The sequence below is a fragment of the Ambystoma mexicanum genome, chromosome 3q, assembly GCF_040938575.1.
Source record: "Ambystoma mexicanum isolate Mex_15411 chromosome 3q, UKY_AmexF1_1, whole genome shotgun sequence".
NCBI classification, from domain to species: domain Eukaryota; kingdom Metazoa; phylum Chordata; class Amphibia; order Caudata; family Ambystomatidae; genus Ambystoma; species Ambystoma mexicanum.
The window spans coordinates 1,168,951,485-1,168,970,012 of NC_090926.1; the positions used below are offsets into that span (position 1 = coordinate 1,168,951,485).

Sequence of the window (18,528 nt, forward strand, 5' to 3'; positions counted from 1 at the left end):
ACTCACTCACACACCCAGGAGTGCAAAAAAACTTACATTTCAGGGTGGTGTTATTGTGATGGGAGGGGCCACTTCAGAAACTGGGCGGGCCAAACTTGAAGACTCCGCCCCCACCGTTCAATCCCAAGGGTTGTCTGGTGTGGGGCTCAAGTAAGCTTGATACGCCACTGAGAATGATCAAGTGATTGGATTTAAAGAGAACATACACATTAAGTTGCTTAGATCATTTTTATACCTAAAGGCCAGGTAGCTGATCGGGCATCACTCTTTAAGCAGAAGCAACCACCAGGGGGCCAGCCGGTAGTACAGTGCCACTAATCCAACTTCCACATGAGATGCAAACCATACATGTGTGTTCATTATACCATTATATGCCAGTCATAAAACATTTTCACCTTGGCTGTGCCCATACATTTCCATTCTGGCTCACCAAAATATGCCAATATTCCCATGTACGAACATAATGATGTTTGTGGGGGCATCAAACTTTTTACGCATTCTAATAAAACTAGTATAGTGCAGCTTCAATGCTACAAGCAGTTAACTCGCTCCTTCATATCTAAAACCACACACTTAAGGACTGCTGTGAGAATGAGCTGTATGTTGTCCCCACTTCCCTTCTAATCACTCCCCTGGCCAGTGCTAACACCACATCACGATTTCAATTGGCTAAAAATACATATGACTGTAGGTGCTAAAAATGAAATGCTTTAAGTTAGTAATTGCAGGGCCTTTGTTAATAGTGCAGCGCAGACGCCGTTTAACTCTGAGCCCTGCTCTGTCCGGCCACAGGTCTGGACTCATTCGATAACCCTCCCCCCCTTGCTCCCAAGCGTGGGGGTTGATGGGCAGGTGTTCAGAGGCCCAGCCACCCCTCCCGTGACCCGCTGACCCCTGTGACCTCTTACCTGCTGCATCAGGTTCTGCGCCTGCAGCTGCAGCCAGCTCAGACTGTGGAGGTCGAACCTCTCCCCCAGCCCCTGCAGACATTCCTGGAAGGCGGCCGTCTTCTCATAGCACCGCTGCATGAGCACCGAGTCCCAGGGCAGATCCCCCAGGGTGAAGACCTAGGCCAGAAGAGAGTCATTACGCGTGGGCAGCCATGGCCTGCTCTTAGCAACCCGCGCCCCTCAACAGCTTCCCATCTCCTGCAGCCCCACCTTTGCGAGACACACCCTGTATCTTCTTCCACCCCACCCACATCTAATATCAACAATCCCAGCCTACTTATACCTCACGCCCTCTAATGCCGAATTCCTCCTATTGCCCCGTCCCCTAAAGCTAACCCCTCCATCTATAGCTCCACCCCATCTATGCCTCACCCTTCCATCTCTAGCTATGCCCCTCCTAGGCCCCCTCCATCTATAGCTCCACCCCATCTATGCCTCACCCTTCCATCTCTAGCTATGCCCTACATATACCCCTCCATCTATAGCTCCACCCCATCTATGCCATACCCTTCCATCTCTAGCTATGCCCCACCTATACCCCTCCATCTATAGCGCCACCCCATCTATGCCTCACCCTTCCATCTCTAGCTACGCACCACATATACCCCCTCCATCTGTAGTTCCACCCCATCTAGGCCTCACCCTTCCATCTCTAGCTATACCCCACGTATACCCCCTTGATCTATAGCTCCACCCCATATATGCCTCACCATCCATCTCTTGCTATGCCCTTCCTATATCCCTGTATATATAGCTCCACCCCATTTATGCCTCACCCTTCCATCTCTAGCTATGCACCACATATACCCCCTCCATCTATAGCTCCACCCCATCTATGCCTCACCCTTCCATCTCTAGCTATGCCCTACATATACCCCCTCCATCTATAGCTCCACCTCATCTATGCCACACCCTTCCATCTCTAGCTATGCAACACCTATACCCCTCCATCTATAGCTCCACCCCATCTGAGCCTCACCCTTCCATCTCTAGCTATGCCCCACCTATACCCCCTTCATCTATAGCTTCACCCCATCTATGCCTCACCCTTCCATCTCTAGCTATGCACCACCTATACCCCCTCCATCTATAGCTCCACCCCATCTATGCCTCACCCTTCCATCTCTAGCTATGCCCTACATATACCCCCTCCATCTATAGCTCCACCCCATCTATGCCTCACCCTTCCATCTCTAGCTATGCCCCTCCTATACCCCCTCCATCTATAGCACCATGCATCTATGCCTCACCATTCCATCTCTAGCTATGCCCTACATATACCCCCTCCATCTATAGCTCCACCCCATCTATGCCTCACCCTTCCATCTCTAGCTATGCCCCTCCTATACCCCCTCCATCTATAGCTCCACCCCATCTATGCCTCACCATTCCATCTCTAGCTATGCCCTACATATAGCCCCTCCATCTATAGCTCCACCCCATCTATGCCACACCCATCCATCTCTAGCTATGCCCCTCCTATACCCCTCCATATATAGCTCCACCCCATCGATGCCACACCCTTCCATCTCTAGCTATGCCCCACCTATACCCCTCCATCTATAGCTCCACCCCATCTATGCCTCACCCATCCATCTCTAGCTATGCTCCATCTGTAGCTCCACCCCATCTATGCCTCACCCTTCCATCTCTAGCTATGCACCACCTATAGCCCCTCCATATATAGCTCCACCCCATCTATGCCTCACCCTTCCATCTCTAGCTATGCCCTACATATACCCCCTCCATCTATAGCTCCACCCCATCTATGCCTCACCCTTCAATCTCTAGCTATGCCCCTCCTATACCCCTCCATCTATAGCTCCACCCCATCTATGCCTCACCCTTCCATCTCTAGCTATGCACCACCTATACCCCCTCCATCTATAGCTCCACCCCATCTATGCCTCACCCTTCCATCTTTAGCTATGCCCTACATATACCCCTCCATCTATAGCTCCACCCCATCTATGCAACACCCTTCCATCTCTAGCTATGCCCCTCCTCTACCACCTCCATCTATAGCTCCACCCCATCTATGCCTCACCCTTCCATCTCTAGCTATACCCCACCTATACCCCTAGATCTATAGATCCACCCCATCTATGCCTCACCCTTCCATCTCTAGCTATGCCCTACATATACCCCATCCATCTATAGCTCCACCCCATCTATGCCTCATCCTATCCATCTCTAGCTATGCCCCACCTATACACCCTACATCTATAGCTCCACCCCATCTATGCCTCACCCTTCCATCTCTAGCTATGCCCCTCCGATGCACCCTCCATCTATAGCTCCACCCCATCTATGCCTCACCCTTCCATCTCTAGCTATGCCCTACATATACCCCTCCATCTATAGCTCCACCCCATCTATGCCTCACCCTTCCATCTCTAGCTATGCCCTACATATACCCCTCCATCTATAGCTCCACACCATCTATGCCACACCCTTCCATCTCTAGCTATGCCCCACCTATACCCCTCCATCTATAGCGCCACCCCATCTATGCCTCACCCTTCCATCTCTAGCTACGCCCCACATATACCCCCTCATTCTGTAGTTCCACCCCATCTAGGCCTCACCCTTCCATCTCTAGCTATACCCCACGTATACCCCCTTGATCTATAGCTCCACCCCATCTATGCCTCACCATCCATCTCTTGCTATGCCCCTCCTATACCCCTCCATATATAGCTCCACCCCATTTATGCCTCACCCTTCCATCTCTAGCTATGCACCACATATACCCCCTCCATCTATAGCTCCACCCCATCTATGCCTCACCCTTCCATCTCTAGCTATGCCCTACATATACCCCCTCCATCTATAGCTCCACCTCATCTATGCCACACCCTTCCATCTCTAGCTATGCAACACCTATACCCCTCCATCTATAGCTCCACCCCATCTGAGCCTCACCCTTCCATCTCTAGCTATGCCCCACCTATACCCCCTTCATCTATAGCTTCACCCCATCTATGCCTCACCCTTCCATCTCTAGCTATGCACCACCTATACCCCCTAGATCTATAGATCCACCCCATCTATGCCTCACCCTTCCATCTCTAGCTATGCCCTACATATACCCCATCCATCTATAGCTCCACCCCATCTATGCCTCATCCTATCCATCTCTAGCTATGCCCCACCTATACACCCTACATCTATAGCTCCACCCCATCTATGCCTCACCCTTCCATCTCTAGCTATGCCCCTCCTATGCACCCTCCATCTATAGCTCCACCCCATCTATGCCTCACCCTTCCATCTCTAGCTATGCCCTACATATACCCCTCCATCTATAGCTCCACCCCATCTATGCCTCACCCTTCCATCTCTAGCTATGCCCTACATATACCCCTCCATCTATAGCTCCACCCCATTTATGCCACACCCTTCCATCTCTAGCTATGCCCCACCTATACCCCTCCATCTATAGCGCCACCCCATCTATGCCTCACCCTTCCATCTCTAGCTACGCCCCACATATACCCCTCATTCTGTAGTTCCACCCCATCTAGGCCTCACCCTTCCATCTCTAGCTATACCCCACGTATACCCCCTTGATCTATAGCTCCACCCCATCTATGCCTCACCATCCATCTCTACCTATGCCCCTCCTATACCCCTCCATATATAGCTCCACCCCATTTATGCCTCACCCTTCCATCTCTAGCTATGCACCACATATACCCCCTCCATCTATAGCTCCACCCCATCTATACCTCACCCTTCCATCTCTAGCTATGCCCTACATATACCCCCTCCATCTATAGCTCCACCTCATCTATGCCACACCCTTCCATCTCTAGCTATGCAACACCTATACCCCTCCATCTATAGCTCCACCCCATCTGAGCCTCACCCTTCCATCTCTAGCTATGCACCACCTATACCCCCTCCATCTATAGCTCCACCCCATCTATTCACCCTTCCATCTCTAGCTTTGCCCTACATATACCCCCTCCATCTATAGCTCCACCCCATCTATGCCTCACCCTTCCATCTCTAGCTATGCCCCTCCTATACCCCTCCATATATAGCTCCACCCCATCGATGCCACACCCTTCCATCTCTAGCTATGCCCCACCTATACCCCTCCATCTATAGCTCCACCCCATCTATGCCTCACCCATCCATCTCTAGCTATGCTCGATCTGTAGCTCCACCCCATCTATGCCTCACCCGTCCATCTCTAGCTATGCACCACCTATAGCCCCTCCATATATAGCTCCACCCCATCTATGCCTCACCCTTCCATCTCTAGCTATGCCCTACATATACCCCCTCCATCTATAGCTCCACCCCATCTATGCCACACCCTTCAATCTCTAGCTATGCCCCTCCTATACCCCCTCCATCTATAGCTCCACCCCATCTATGCCTCACCCATCCATCTCTAGCTATGCTCCATCTGTTGCTCCACCCCATCTATGCCTCACCCTTCCATCTCTAGCTATGCACCACCTATACCCCCTCCATATATACCTCCACCCCATCTATGCCTCACCCTTCCATCTCTAGCTATGCCCTACATATATCCCCTCCATCTATAGCTCCACCCCATCTATGCCTCACCCTTCCATCTCTAGCTATGCCCCTCCTATACCCCCTCCACCTATAGCTCCACCCCATCTATGCCTCACCCTTCCATCTCTAGCTATGCCCTACATATATCCCCTCCATCTATAGCTCCACCCCATCTATGCCTCACCCTTCCATCTCTAGCTATACCCCACCTATACCCTCTAGATCTATAGATCCACCCCATCTATGCCCCACCCTTCCATCTCTAGCTATGCCCTACATATACCCCCTCCATCTATAGCTCCACCCCATCTATGCCTCATCCTAACCATCTCTAGCTATGCCCCACCTATACACCCTACATCTATAGCTCCACCCCATCTATGCCTCACCATTCCATCTCTAGCTATGCCCCTCCTATGCACCCTCCATCTATAGCTCCGCCCCAGCTATGCCTCACCCTTCCATCTCTAGCTATGCCCTACATATACCCCCTCCATCTATAGCTCCACCCCATCTATGCCTCACCATTCCATCTCTAGCTATGCCCTACATATACCCCCTCCATCTATAGCTCCACCCCATCTATGCCTCACCCTTCAAGCTCTAGCTATGTCCCTCCTATATCACCTCCATCTATAGTTCCACCCCATCTATGCCTCACCATTCCATCTCTAGCTATGCCCTACATATACCGCTCCATCTATAGCTCCACCCCATCTATGCCTCACCCTTCCATCTCTAGCTATGCACCACCTATACCCCCTCCATATATAGCTCCACCCCATCTATGCCTCACCCTTCCATCTCTAGCTATGCCCTACATATACCCCCTCCATCTATAGTTCCACCCCATCTATGGCTCACCCTTCCATCTCTAGCTATGCCCCTCCTATAGCGCCTCCATCTATAGCTCCACCCCATCTATGCCTCACCTTCCATCTCCAGCTATGCCCTACATATACCCCCTCCATCTATAGCTCCACCCCATCTATGCCTCACACTTCCATCTCTAGCTATGCCCCTCCTATACCCCCTCCATCTATAGCTCCACCCCATCTATGCCTCACTCTTCCATCTCTAGCTATACCCCACCTATACCCCCTAGATCTATAGCTCCACCCCATCTATGCCTCACCCTTCCATCTCTAGCTATGCCCTACATATACCCCCTCCATCTATAGCTCCATCCCATCTATGCCGCATCCTATCCATCTCTAGCTATGCTCCACCTATACCCCCACCATCTATAGCTCCACCCCATCTATGCCTCACCCTTCCATCTCTAGCTATGCCCCTCCTATGCACCCTCCATCTATAGCTCTGCCCCAGCTATGCCTCACCCTTCCATCTCTAGCTATGCCCTACATATACCCCCTCCATCTATAGCTCCACCCCATCTATGCCTCACCATTCCATCTCTAGCTATGCCCTACATATACCCCCTCCATCTATAGCTCCACCCCATCTATGCCTCATCCTTCCAGCTCTAGCTATGTCCCTCCTATACCACCTCCATCTATAGCTCCACCCCATCTATGCCTCACCATTCCATCTCTAGCTATGCCCTACATATACCCCTCCATCTATAGCTCCACCCCATCTATGCCACACCCATCATTCCCTAGCTATGCCCCTCCTATACCCCTCCATATATAGCTCCACCCCATTGATGCTACACCCTTCCATCTCTAGCTATGCCCCACCTATACCCCTCCATCTATAGCTCCACCCCATCTATGCCTCACCCATCCATCTCTAGCTATACCCCACCTATACCCCCTTGATCTATAGCTCCACCCCATCTATGCCTCACCCTTCCATCTCTAGCTATGCACCACCAATACCCCCTCCATATATAGCTCCACCCCATCTATGCCTCACCCTTCCATCTCTAGCCATGCCCTACATATACCCCCTCCATCTATACCTCCACCCCATCTATGCCTCACCCTTCCATCTCTAGCTATGCCCCTCCTATACCCCCTCCATCTATAGCTCCACCCCATCTATGCCTCACCCATCCATCTCTAGCTATGCCCCACCTATACCCCCTCCATCTATAGCTCCACCCCATCTATGCCTCACCCTTCCATCTCTAGCTATACCCCACCTATACCCCCTAGATCTATAGCTCCACCCCATCTATGCCTCACCCTTCCGTCTCTAGCTATGCCCTACATATACCTCCTCCTTCTATAGCTCCACCCCATCTATGCCTCATCCTATCCATCTCTAGCTATGCCCCACCTATACCCCCTCCATCTATAGCTCCACCCCATTTTTGCATCACCCTTCCATCTCTAGCTATGCCCCACCTATACCCCCTCGATCTATAGCTCCACCCCATCTATGCCTCACCCTTCCATCTCTAGCTATGCCCCTCCTATACCCCCTCCATCTCTAGCTGTGCCCCTGTATCTATAGCTCCACCCCCTCTATGCATCACCCTTCCATCTCTAGCTATGCCCCACCTTTACCCCCTCCATCTATAGCTCCTGCCCATCTATGCCTCACCCTTCCATCTCTAGCTATGCCCCACCTATACCCCCTCGATCTATAGCTCCACCCCATTTATGCCTCACCCTTCCATCTCTAGCTATGCCCCACCTATACACCTTCCCACTATAGCTCCACCCCATCTATGCCTCACCCTTCCATCTCTAGCTATGCCCCATCTATACCCCCTCCATCTAAAGCTCCACCCCATCTATGCCTCACCATCCATCTCTAGCTAGGCCCCACGTATACCCCTTCATCTATAGCTCCACACCATCTATGCCTCACACATCCATCTCTAACTATGCCCATCCTATACCCCCTCCATCTATAGCTCCACCCCATCTATGCCTCACCCTTCCATCTCTAGCTATGCCCTTCCTATACACCCTCCATATATAGCTCCACCCCATCTATGCCTCACCATCCATCTCTAGCTAGGCCCCACGTATACCCCTTCATCTATAGCTCCACACCATCTATGCCTCACACATCCATCTCTAACTATGCCCATCCTATACCCCCTCCATCTATAGCTCCACCCCATCTATGCCTCACCCTTCCATCTCCAGCTATGCCCCTCCTATACCCCTCCATCTATAGCTCCACCCCATCTATGCCTCACCCTTCCATCTCTAGCGATGCCCCTCCTATACCCCCTCCATTTATGCTGCACCCTTCCATCCCTAACTATGCCCCTCCTATACCCCCTCCATCTATAGCTCCACCCCATCTATGCCTCACCCTTCCATCTCCAGCTATGCCCCTCCTATACCCCTCCATCTATAGCTCCACCCCATCTATGTCTCACCCTTCCATCTCTAGCTATGCACCACCTATACCCCCTCCATCTATAGCTCCACCCCAAAAATGCCTCACCCTTCCATCTCTAGCTATGCCCTACATATACCCCCTCCATATATGGCTCCACCCGATCTATGCCACACCCATCATCTCTAGCTATGCCCCTCCTATACCCCTCCATATATAGCTCCACCCCATCTATGCCACACCCTTCCATCTCTAGCTATGCCCCACCTATACCCCTCCATCTATAGCTCCACCCCATCTATGCCTCACCCATCCATCTCTAGCTATGCCCCACATATACCCCCTCCATCTGTAGCTCCACCCCATCTAGGCCTCACCCTTCCATCTCTAGCTATACCCCACGTATTCCCCCTTGATCTATAGCTCCACCCCATCTATGACTCACCATCCATCTCTTGCTATGCCCCTCCTATACCCCCTCCATCTATAGCTCCACCCCATCTATGCCTCACCCTTCCATCTCTAGCTATGCCCTACATATACCCCCTCCATCTATAGCTCCACCCCATCTATGCCTCACCCTTCCATCTCTAGCTATGCCCCTCCTATACCCCCTCCATCTATAGCTCCACCCCATCTATGCCTCACCCATTAATCTCTAGCTATGCCCCACCTATACCCCTCCATCTATAGCTCCACCCCATCTATGCCTCACCCTTCCATCTCTAGCTATGCCCCTCCTATACACCCTCCATCTATAGCTTCACCTCAGCTATGCCTCACCCTTCCATCTCTAGCTATGCCCTACATATACCCAGTCCATCTATAGCTCCACCCCATCTATGCATCACCCTTCCATCTCTAGCTATGCCCCACCTATACCCCCTCGATCTATAGCTCCACCCCATCTATGCCTCACCCTTCCATCTCTAGCTATGCCCCTCCTATACACCCTCCATCTATAGCTCCACCCCATCTATGCATCACCCTTCCATCTCTAGCTATGCCCCACCTATGCTCTTTCCCTCTATAGCTCTGCCACATCTATGCCTCAACCTTCCATCTCTAGCTATGCCCCACCTATACCCCCTCCATCTCTAGCTGTGCCCCTGCATCTATACCTCCACCCCATCTATGCATCACCCTTCCATCTCTAGCTGTGCCCCACCTTTACCCCCTTCATCTATAGCTCCTGCCCATCTATGCCTCACCCTTCCATCTCTAGCTATGCCCCACCTATACCCCCTCGATCTATAGCTCCACCCCATTTATGCCTCACCCTTCCATCTCTAGCTATGCCCCACCTATACCCCTTCCCTCTATAGCTCCCCCCATCTATGCCTCACCCTTCCATCTCTAGCTATGCCCCATCTATACCCCCTCCATCTATAGCTCCACCCCATCTATGCCTCACCCTTCCATCTCTAGCTATGCCCCTCCTATACCCCTCCATGTATAGCTCCACCTCATCTATGCCTCACCCTTCCATCTCCAGCTATGCCCCTCCTATACCCCTCCATCTATAGCTCCACCCCATCTATGCCTCACCCTTCCATCTCTAGCTATACCCTACATATACCCCCTCCATCTATAGCTCCACCCCATCTATGCCACACCCATCCATCTCTAGCTATGCCCCTCCTATACCCCTCCATATATAGCTCCACCCCATTGATGCCACACCCTTCCATCTCTAGCTATGCCCCACCTATACCCCTCCATCTATAGCTCCACCCCATCTATGCCTCACCCATCCATCTCTAGCTATACCCCACCTATACCCCCTTGATCTATAGCTCCACCCCATCTATGCCTCACGCTTCCATCTCTAGCTATGCACCACCTATACCCCCTCCATATATAGCTCCACCCCATCTATGCCTCACCCTTCCATCTCTAGCTATGCCCTACATGTACCCCCTCCATCTATACCTCCACCCCATCTATGCCTCACCCTTCCATCTCTAGCTATGCCCCTCCTATACCCCCTCCATCTATAGCTCCACCCCATCTATGCCTCACCCATCCATCTCTAGCTATGCCCCACCTATACCCCCTCCATCTATAGCTCCACCAAATCTATGCCTCACCCTTCCATCTCTAGCTATACCCCACCTATACTCCCTAGATCTATAGCTCCACCCCATCTATGCCTCACCATTCCATCTCTAGCTATGCCCTACATATACCCCCTCCATCTATAGCTCCACCCCATCTATGCCTCATCCTATCCATCTCTAGCTATGCCCCACCTATACCCCCTCCATCTATAGCTCCACCCATTCTATGCCTCACCCTTCCATCTCTAGCTATGCCCCTCCTATGCACCCTCCATCTATAGCTCCGCCCCAGCTATGTCTCACCATTCCATCTCTAGCTATGCCCTACATATACCCCCTCCATCTATAGCTCCACCCCATTTTTGGATCACCCTTCCATCTCTAGCTATGCCCCACCTATACCCCCTCTATCTATAGCTCCACCCCATCTATGCCTCACCCTTCCATCTCTAGCTATGCCCCTCCTATACACCCTCCATCTATAGCTCCATCCCATCTATGTATCACCCTTCCATCTCTAGCTATGCCCCACCTATACCCCTTCCCTCTATAGCTTCACCCCATCTATGCCTCACCCTTCCATCTCTAGCTATGCCCCACCTATACCCCCTCCATCTCTAGCTGTGCCCCTGTATCTATAGTTCCACCCCCTCTATGCATCACCCTTCCATCTCTAGCTATGCCCCACCTATACACCTTCCCTCTATAGCTCCACCCCATCTATGCCTCACCCTTCCATCTCTAGCTATGCCCCATCTATACCCCTTCCATCTATAGCTCCACCCCATCTATTCCTCACCCTTCCATCTCTAGCTATGCCCCACCTATACCCCCTCCATCTAAAGCTCCACCCCATCTATGCCTCACCATCCATTTCTAGCTAGGCCCCAACTATACCCCTTCATCTATAGCTCCACACCATCTATGCCTCACACATCCATATTTAACTATGCCCATCCTATACCCCCTCCATCTATAGCTCCACCCCATCTATGCCTCACCCTTCCATCTCTAGCTATGCCCTTCCTATACACCCTCCATATATAGCTCCACCCCATCTATGCATCACCCTTCATTCTCTAGCTATGCCCCACCTATACCCCCTCCATCTATAGCTCCACCCCATCTATGCCTCACCCTTCCATCTCTAGCTATGCCCCTCCTATACTCCTCCATCTATGCTACACCCTTCCATCCCTAACTATGCCCCTCCTATACCCCCTCCATCTATAGCTCCACCCCATCTATGCCTCACCCTTCCATCTCCAGCTATGCCCCTCCTAAACCCCTCCATCTATAGCAACACCCCATCTATGTCTCACCCTTCCATCTCTAGCTATGCACCACCTATACCCCCTCCATCTATAGTTCCACCCCAAAAATGCCTCACCCTTCCATCTCTAGCTATGCTCTACATATACCCCCTCCATCTATGGCTCCACCCGATCTATGCCACACCCATCCATCTCTAGCTAGGCCCCTCCTATACCCCTCCATATATAGCTCCACCCCATCTATGCCACACCCTTCCATCTCTAGCTATGCCCCACCTATACCCCTCCATCTATAGCTCCACCCCATCTATGCCTCACCCATCCATCTCTAGCTATGCCCCACATGTACCCCCTCCATCTGTATCTCCACCCCATCTAGGCCTCACCCTTCCATCTCTAGCTATACCCCACGTATACCCCCTTGATCTATAGCTCCACCCCATCTATGCCTCACCATCCATCTCTTGCTATGCCCCTCCTATACCCCCTCCATCTATAGCTCCACCCCATCTATGCCTCACCCTTCCATCTCTAGCTATGCCCTACATATACCCCCTCCATCTATAGCAACACCCCATCTATGCCTCACCCTTCTATCTCTAGCTATGCCCCTCCTATACCCCCTCCATCTATAGCTCCACCCCATCTATGCCTCACCCATCCACCTCTAGCTATGCCCCACCTATCCCCCCTCCATCTATAGCTCCACCCCATCTATGCCTCATCCTATCCATCTCTAGCTATGCCCCACCTATACCCCCTCGATCTATAGCTCCACCCCATCTATGCCTCACCCTTCCATCTCTAGCTATGCCCCTCCTATACACCCTCCATCTATAGCTTCACCCCAGCTATGCCTCACCCTTCCATCTCTAGCTATGCCCTACATATACCCAGTCCATCTATAGCTCCACCCCATCTATGCATCACCCTTCCATCTCTAGCTATGCCCCACCTATACCCCCTCGATCTATAGCTCCAGCACATCTATGCCTCACCCTTCCATCTCTAGCTATGCCCCTCCTATACACCCTCCATCTATAGCTCCACCCCATCTATGCATCACCCTTCCATCTCTAGCTATGCCCCACCTATACCCCCTCCATCTATAGCTCCACCACATCTATGCCTCACCCTTCCATCTCTAGCTATGCCCCTCCTATACCCCTCCATGTATAGCTCCACCTCATCTATGCCTCACCCTTCCATCTCCAGCTATGCCCCTCCTATACCCCTCCATCTATAGCTCCACCCCATCTATGCCTCACCCTTCCATCTCTAGCTATACCCCACCTATGCACCCTCCATCTATAGCTCCGCCCCAGCTATGCCTCACCCTTCCATCTCTAGCTATGCCCCACCTATACCCCCTCCATCTATAGCTCCACCCCATCTATGCCTCACCCATCCATCTCTAGCTATACCCCACCTATACCCCCTTGATCTATAGCTCCACCCCATCTATGCCTCACCCTTCCATCTCTAGCTATGCCCCACCTATACCCCCTCCATCTATAGCTCCACCCCATCTATGCCTCACCCATCCATCTCTAGCTATACCCCACCTATACCCCCTTGATCTATAGCTCCACCCCATCTATGCCTCACCCTTCCATCTCTAGCTATGCACCACCTATACCCCCTCCATATATAGCTCCACCCCTTCTATGCCTCACCCTTCCATCTCTAGCTATGCCCTACATATACCCCCTCCATCTATAGCTCCACCCCATCTATGCCTCACCCTTCCATCTCTAGCTATTACACTCCTATACCCCCTCCATCTATAGCTCCACCCCATCTATGCCTCACCCATCCAACTCTAGCTATGCCCCACCTATACCCCCTCCTTCTATAGCTCCACCCCATCTATGCCTCACCCTTCCATCTCTAGCCATACCCCACCTATACCCCCTAGATCTATAGCTCCACCCCATCTATGCCTCACCCTTCCATCTCTAGCTATGCCCTACATATACCCCCTCCATCTATAGCTCCACCCCATTTTTGCATCATCCTTCCATCTCTAACTATGCCCCACCTATACCCCCTCGATCTATAGCTCCACCCCATCTATGCCTCACCCTTCCATCTCTAGCTATGCCCCCCTATACACCCTCCATCTATAGCTCCACCCCATCTATGCATCACCCTTCCATCTCTAGCTATGCCCCACCTATACCCCTTCCCTCTATAACTCCACCCCATCTATGCCTCACCCTTCCATCTCTAGCTATGCCCCACCTATACCCCCTCCATCTCTAGCTGTGCCCCTGCATTTATACCTCCACCCCCTCTATGCATCACCCTTCCATCTCTAGCTATGCCCCACATTTACCCTCTCCATCTATAGCTCCTGCCCATCTATGCCTCACCCTTCCATCTCTAGCTATGCCCCACATTTACCCTCTCCATCTATAGCTCCTGCCCATCTATGCCTCACCCTTCCATCTCTAGCTATGCCCCACCTATACCCCCTCGATCTATAGCTCCACCCCATCTCTGCCTCACCCTTCCATCTCTAGCTATGCCCCATCTATACCCCCTCCATCTATAGTTCCACCCCATCTATGCCTCACCCTTCCATCTCTAGCTATGCCCCACCTATACCCCTTCATCTATAGCTCCACTCCATCTATGCCTCACACATCCATCTCTAACTATGCCCATCCTATACCCCCTCCATCTATAGCTCCACCCCATCTATGCCTCACCCTTCCATCTCTAGCTATGCCCTTCCTATACACCCCCATCTATAGCTCCACCCCATCTATGCCTCACTCTTTCATCTCTAGCTATGCCCTTGCTATACACCCTCCATATATAGCTCCACCCCATCTATGCATCACCCTTCCATCTCTAGCTATGCCCCTCCTATGCACCCTCCATCTATAGCTCCGCCCCAGCTATGCCTCACCCTTCCATCTCTAGCTATGCCCTACATATACCCCCTCCATCTATAGCTCCACCCCATTTTTGCATCACCCTTCCATCTCTAGCTATGCCCCACCTATATCCCTCGATCTATAGCTCCACCCCATCTATGCCTCACCCTTCCATCTCTAGCTATGCCCCTCCTATACACCCTCCATCTATAGCTCCAACCCATCTATGCATCACCCTTCCATCTCTAGCTATGGCCCACCTATACCCCTTCCCTCTATAGCTCCACCCCATCTATGCCTCTCCCTTCCATCTCTAGCTATGCCCCACCTATACCCCCTCCACCTCTAGCTGTGCCCCTGCATCTATACCTCCACCCCTTCTATGCATCACCCTTCCATCTCTAGCTATGCCCCACCTTTACCCCCTCCATCTATAGCTCCTGCCCATCTATGCCTCACCCTTCCATCTCTAGCTATGCCCCACCTATACCCCCTCGATCTATAGCTCCACCCCATTTATGCCTCACCCTTCCATCTCTAGCTATGCCCCACCTATACACCTTCCCTCTATAGCTCCACCCCATCTATGCCTCACCCTTCCATCTCTAGCTATGCCCCATCTATACCCCATCCATCTATAGCTCCACCCCATCTATGCCTCACTCCTCCATCTCTAGCTATGCCCCACCTATACCCCCTCCATCTAAAGCTCCACCCCATCTATGCCTCACCATCCATCTCTAGCTAGGCTCCACCTATATCCCTTCATCTATAGCTCCACTCCATCTATGCCTCACACATCCATCTCCAAGTATGCCCATCCTATACCCCCTCCATCTATATCTCCACCCCATCTATGCCTCACCCTTCCATCTCTAGCTATGCCCTTCCTATACACCCTCCTTATATAGCTCCACCCCATCTATGCATCACCCTTCATTCTCTAGCTATTCCCCACCTATACCCCCTCCATCTATAGCTCCACCCCATCTATGCCTCACCCTTCCATCTCTAGCTATGCCCCTCCTATACCCATCCATGTATAGCTCCACCCCATCTATGCCTCACCCTTCCATCTCCAGCTATGCCCCTCCTATACCGCATCTATAGCTCCACCCCATCTATGCCTCACCCTTCCATCTCTAGCTATGCCCCTCCTATACCCCCTCCATCTATGCTGCACCCTTCCATCCCTAACTATGCCCCTCCTATACCCCCTCCATCTATAGCTCCACCCCATCTATGCCTCACCCTTCCATCTCCAGCTATGCCCCTCCTATACCCCTCCATCTATAGCTCCACCCCATCTATGCCTCACCCTTCCATCTCTAGCTATGCCCTACATATACCCCCTCCATCTATAGCTCCACCCCATCTATGCCACACCCATCCATCTCTAGCTATGCCCCTCCTATACCCCCCCATATATAGCTCCACCCCATCTATGCCACACCCTTCCATCTCTAGCTATGCCCCACATATACCCCTCCATCTATAGCTCCACCCCATCTATGCCTCACCATTCCATCTCTAGCTATACCCCACGTATACCCCCTTGATCTATAGCTCCACCCAATCTATGGCTCACCATCCATCTCTAGCTATGCCCCTCCTATACCCCTCCACATATATAGCTCCACCCCATCTATGCCTCACCCTTCCATCTCTAGCTATGCACCACATATACCCCCTCCATCTATAGCTCCACCCCATCTATGCCTCACCCTTCCTCCATCTCTAGCTATGCCCTACATATACCCCCTCCATCTATAGCTCCACCCCATCTATGCCTCACCCTTCCATCTCTAGCTATGCCCCTCCTATACCCCCTCCATCCATAGCTCCACCCCATCTATGCATCACCCATCCATCTCTAGCTATGCCCCACCTATACCCCTTCCATCTATAGCTCCACCCCATCTATGCCTCACCCTTCCATCTCTAGCTATACCCCACCTATACCCCCTCCATCTATAGCTCCACCCCATCTATGCCTCATCCTATCCATCTCTAGCTATGCCCCACCTATACCCACTCCATCTATAGCTCCACCCCATCTATGCCTCACCCTTCCATCTCTAGCTATGCCCCTCCTATACACCCTCCATCTATAGCTCCACCCCAGCTATGCCTCACCCTTCCATCTCTAGCTATGCCCTACATATACCCCCTCCATCTATAGCTCCACCCCATCTATGCATCACCCTTCCATCTCTAGCTATGCCCCACCTATACCCCCTCGATCTATAGCTCCACCCCATCTATGCCTCACCCTTCCATCTCTAGCTATGCCCCTCCTATACACGCTCCCTCTATAGCTCCACCCCATCTATGCATCACCCTTCCATCTCTAGCTATGCCCCACCTGTACCCCTTCCCTCTATAGCTCCACCACATCTATGCCTCACCCTTCCATCTCTAGCTATGCCCCACTTATACCCCCTCCATCTCTAGCTGTGCCCCTGCATCTATACCTCCACCCCATCTATGCCTCAACCTTCCATCTCTAGCTATGCACCACCTATACCCCCTCCATATATAGCTCCACCCCATCTATGCCTCACCCTTCCATCTCTAGCTATGCCCTACATATACCCCCTCCATCTATAGCTCCACCCCATCTATGGCTCACCCTTCCATCTCTAGCTATGCCCCTCCTATAGCCCCTCCATCTATAGCTCCACCCCATCTATGCCTCACCTTCCATCTCTAGCTATGCCCTACATATACCCCCTCCATCTATAGCTCCACCCCATCTATGCCTCACACTTCCATCTCTAGCTATGCCCCTCCTATACCCCCTCCATCTATAGCTCCACCCCATCTATGCCTCACTCTTCCATCTCTAGCTATACCCCACCTATACCCCCTAGATCTATAGCTCCACCCCATCTATGCCTCACCCTTCCATCTCTAGCTATGCCCTACATATACCCCCTCCATCTATAGCTCCATCCCATCTATGCCGCATCCTATCCATCTCTAGCTATGCCCCACCTATACCCCCACCATCTATAGCTCCACCCCATCTATGCCTCACCCTTCCATCTCTAGCTATGCCCCTCCTATGCACCCTCCATCTATAGCTCTGCCCCAGCTATGCCTCACCCTTCCATCTCTAGCTATGCCCTACATATACCCCCTCCATCTATAGCTCCACCCCATCTATGCCTCACCATTCCATCTCTAGCTATGCCCTACATACACCCCCTCCATCTATAGCTCCACCCCATCTATGCCTCATCCTTCCAGCTCTAGCTATGTCCCTCCTATACCACCTCCATCTATAGCTCCACCCCATTGATGCTACACCCTTCCATCTCTAGCTATGCCCCACCTATACCCCTCCATCTATAGCTCCACCCCATCTATGCCTCACCCATCCATCTCTAGCTATACCCCACCTATACCCCCTTGATCTATAGCTCCACCCCATCTATGCCTCACCCTTCCATCTCTAGCTATGCACCACCAATACCCCCTCCATATATAGCTCCACCCCATCTATGCCTCACCCTTCCATCTCTAGCTATGCCCTACATATACCCCCTCCATC

The 18,528-nt window shown here is 52.0% G+C and overlaps 1 protein-coding gene across 1 annotated transcript in view; it reads right to left on the reverse strand.

The window, feature by feature from the left end:
* The window catches only part of NIBAN3 (niban apoptosis regulator 3), a 402,636-nt gene that overhangs the window by 66,150 nt on the left and 317,958 nt on the right, over positions 1 to 18,528 (reverse strand). Inside the window, exon 10 of the mRNA XM_069604007.1 lies at positions 909 to 1,067. Within this exon, the coding sequence (XP_069460108.1) occupies positions 909 to 1,067 (159 nt within the window). The remainder of the gene's footprint in view (positions 1 to 908; positions 1,068 to 18,528) is intronic.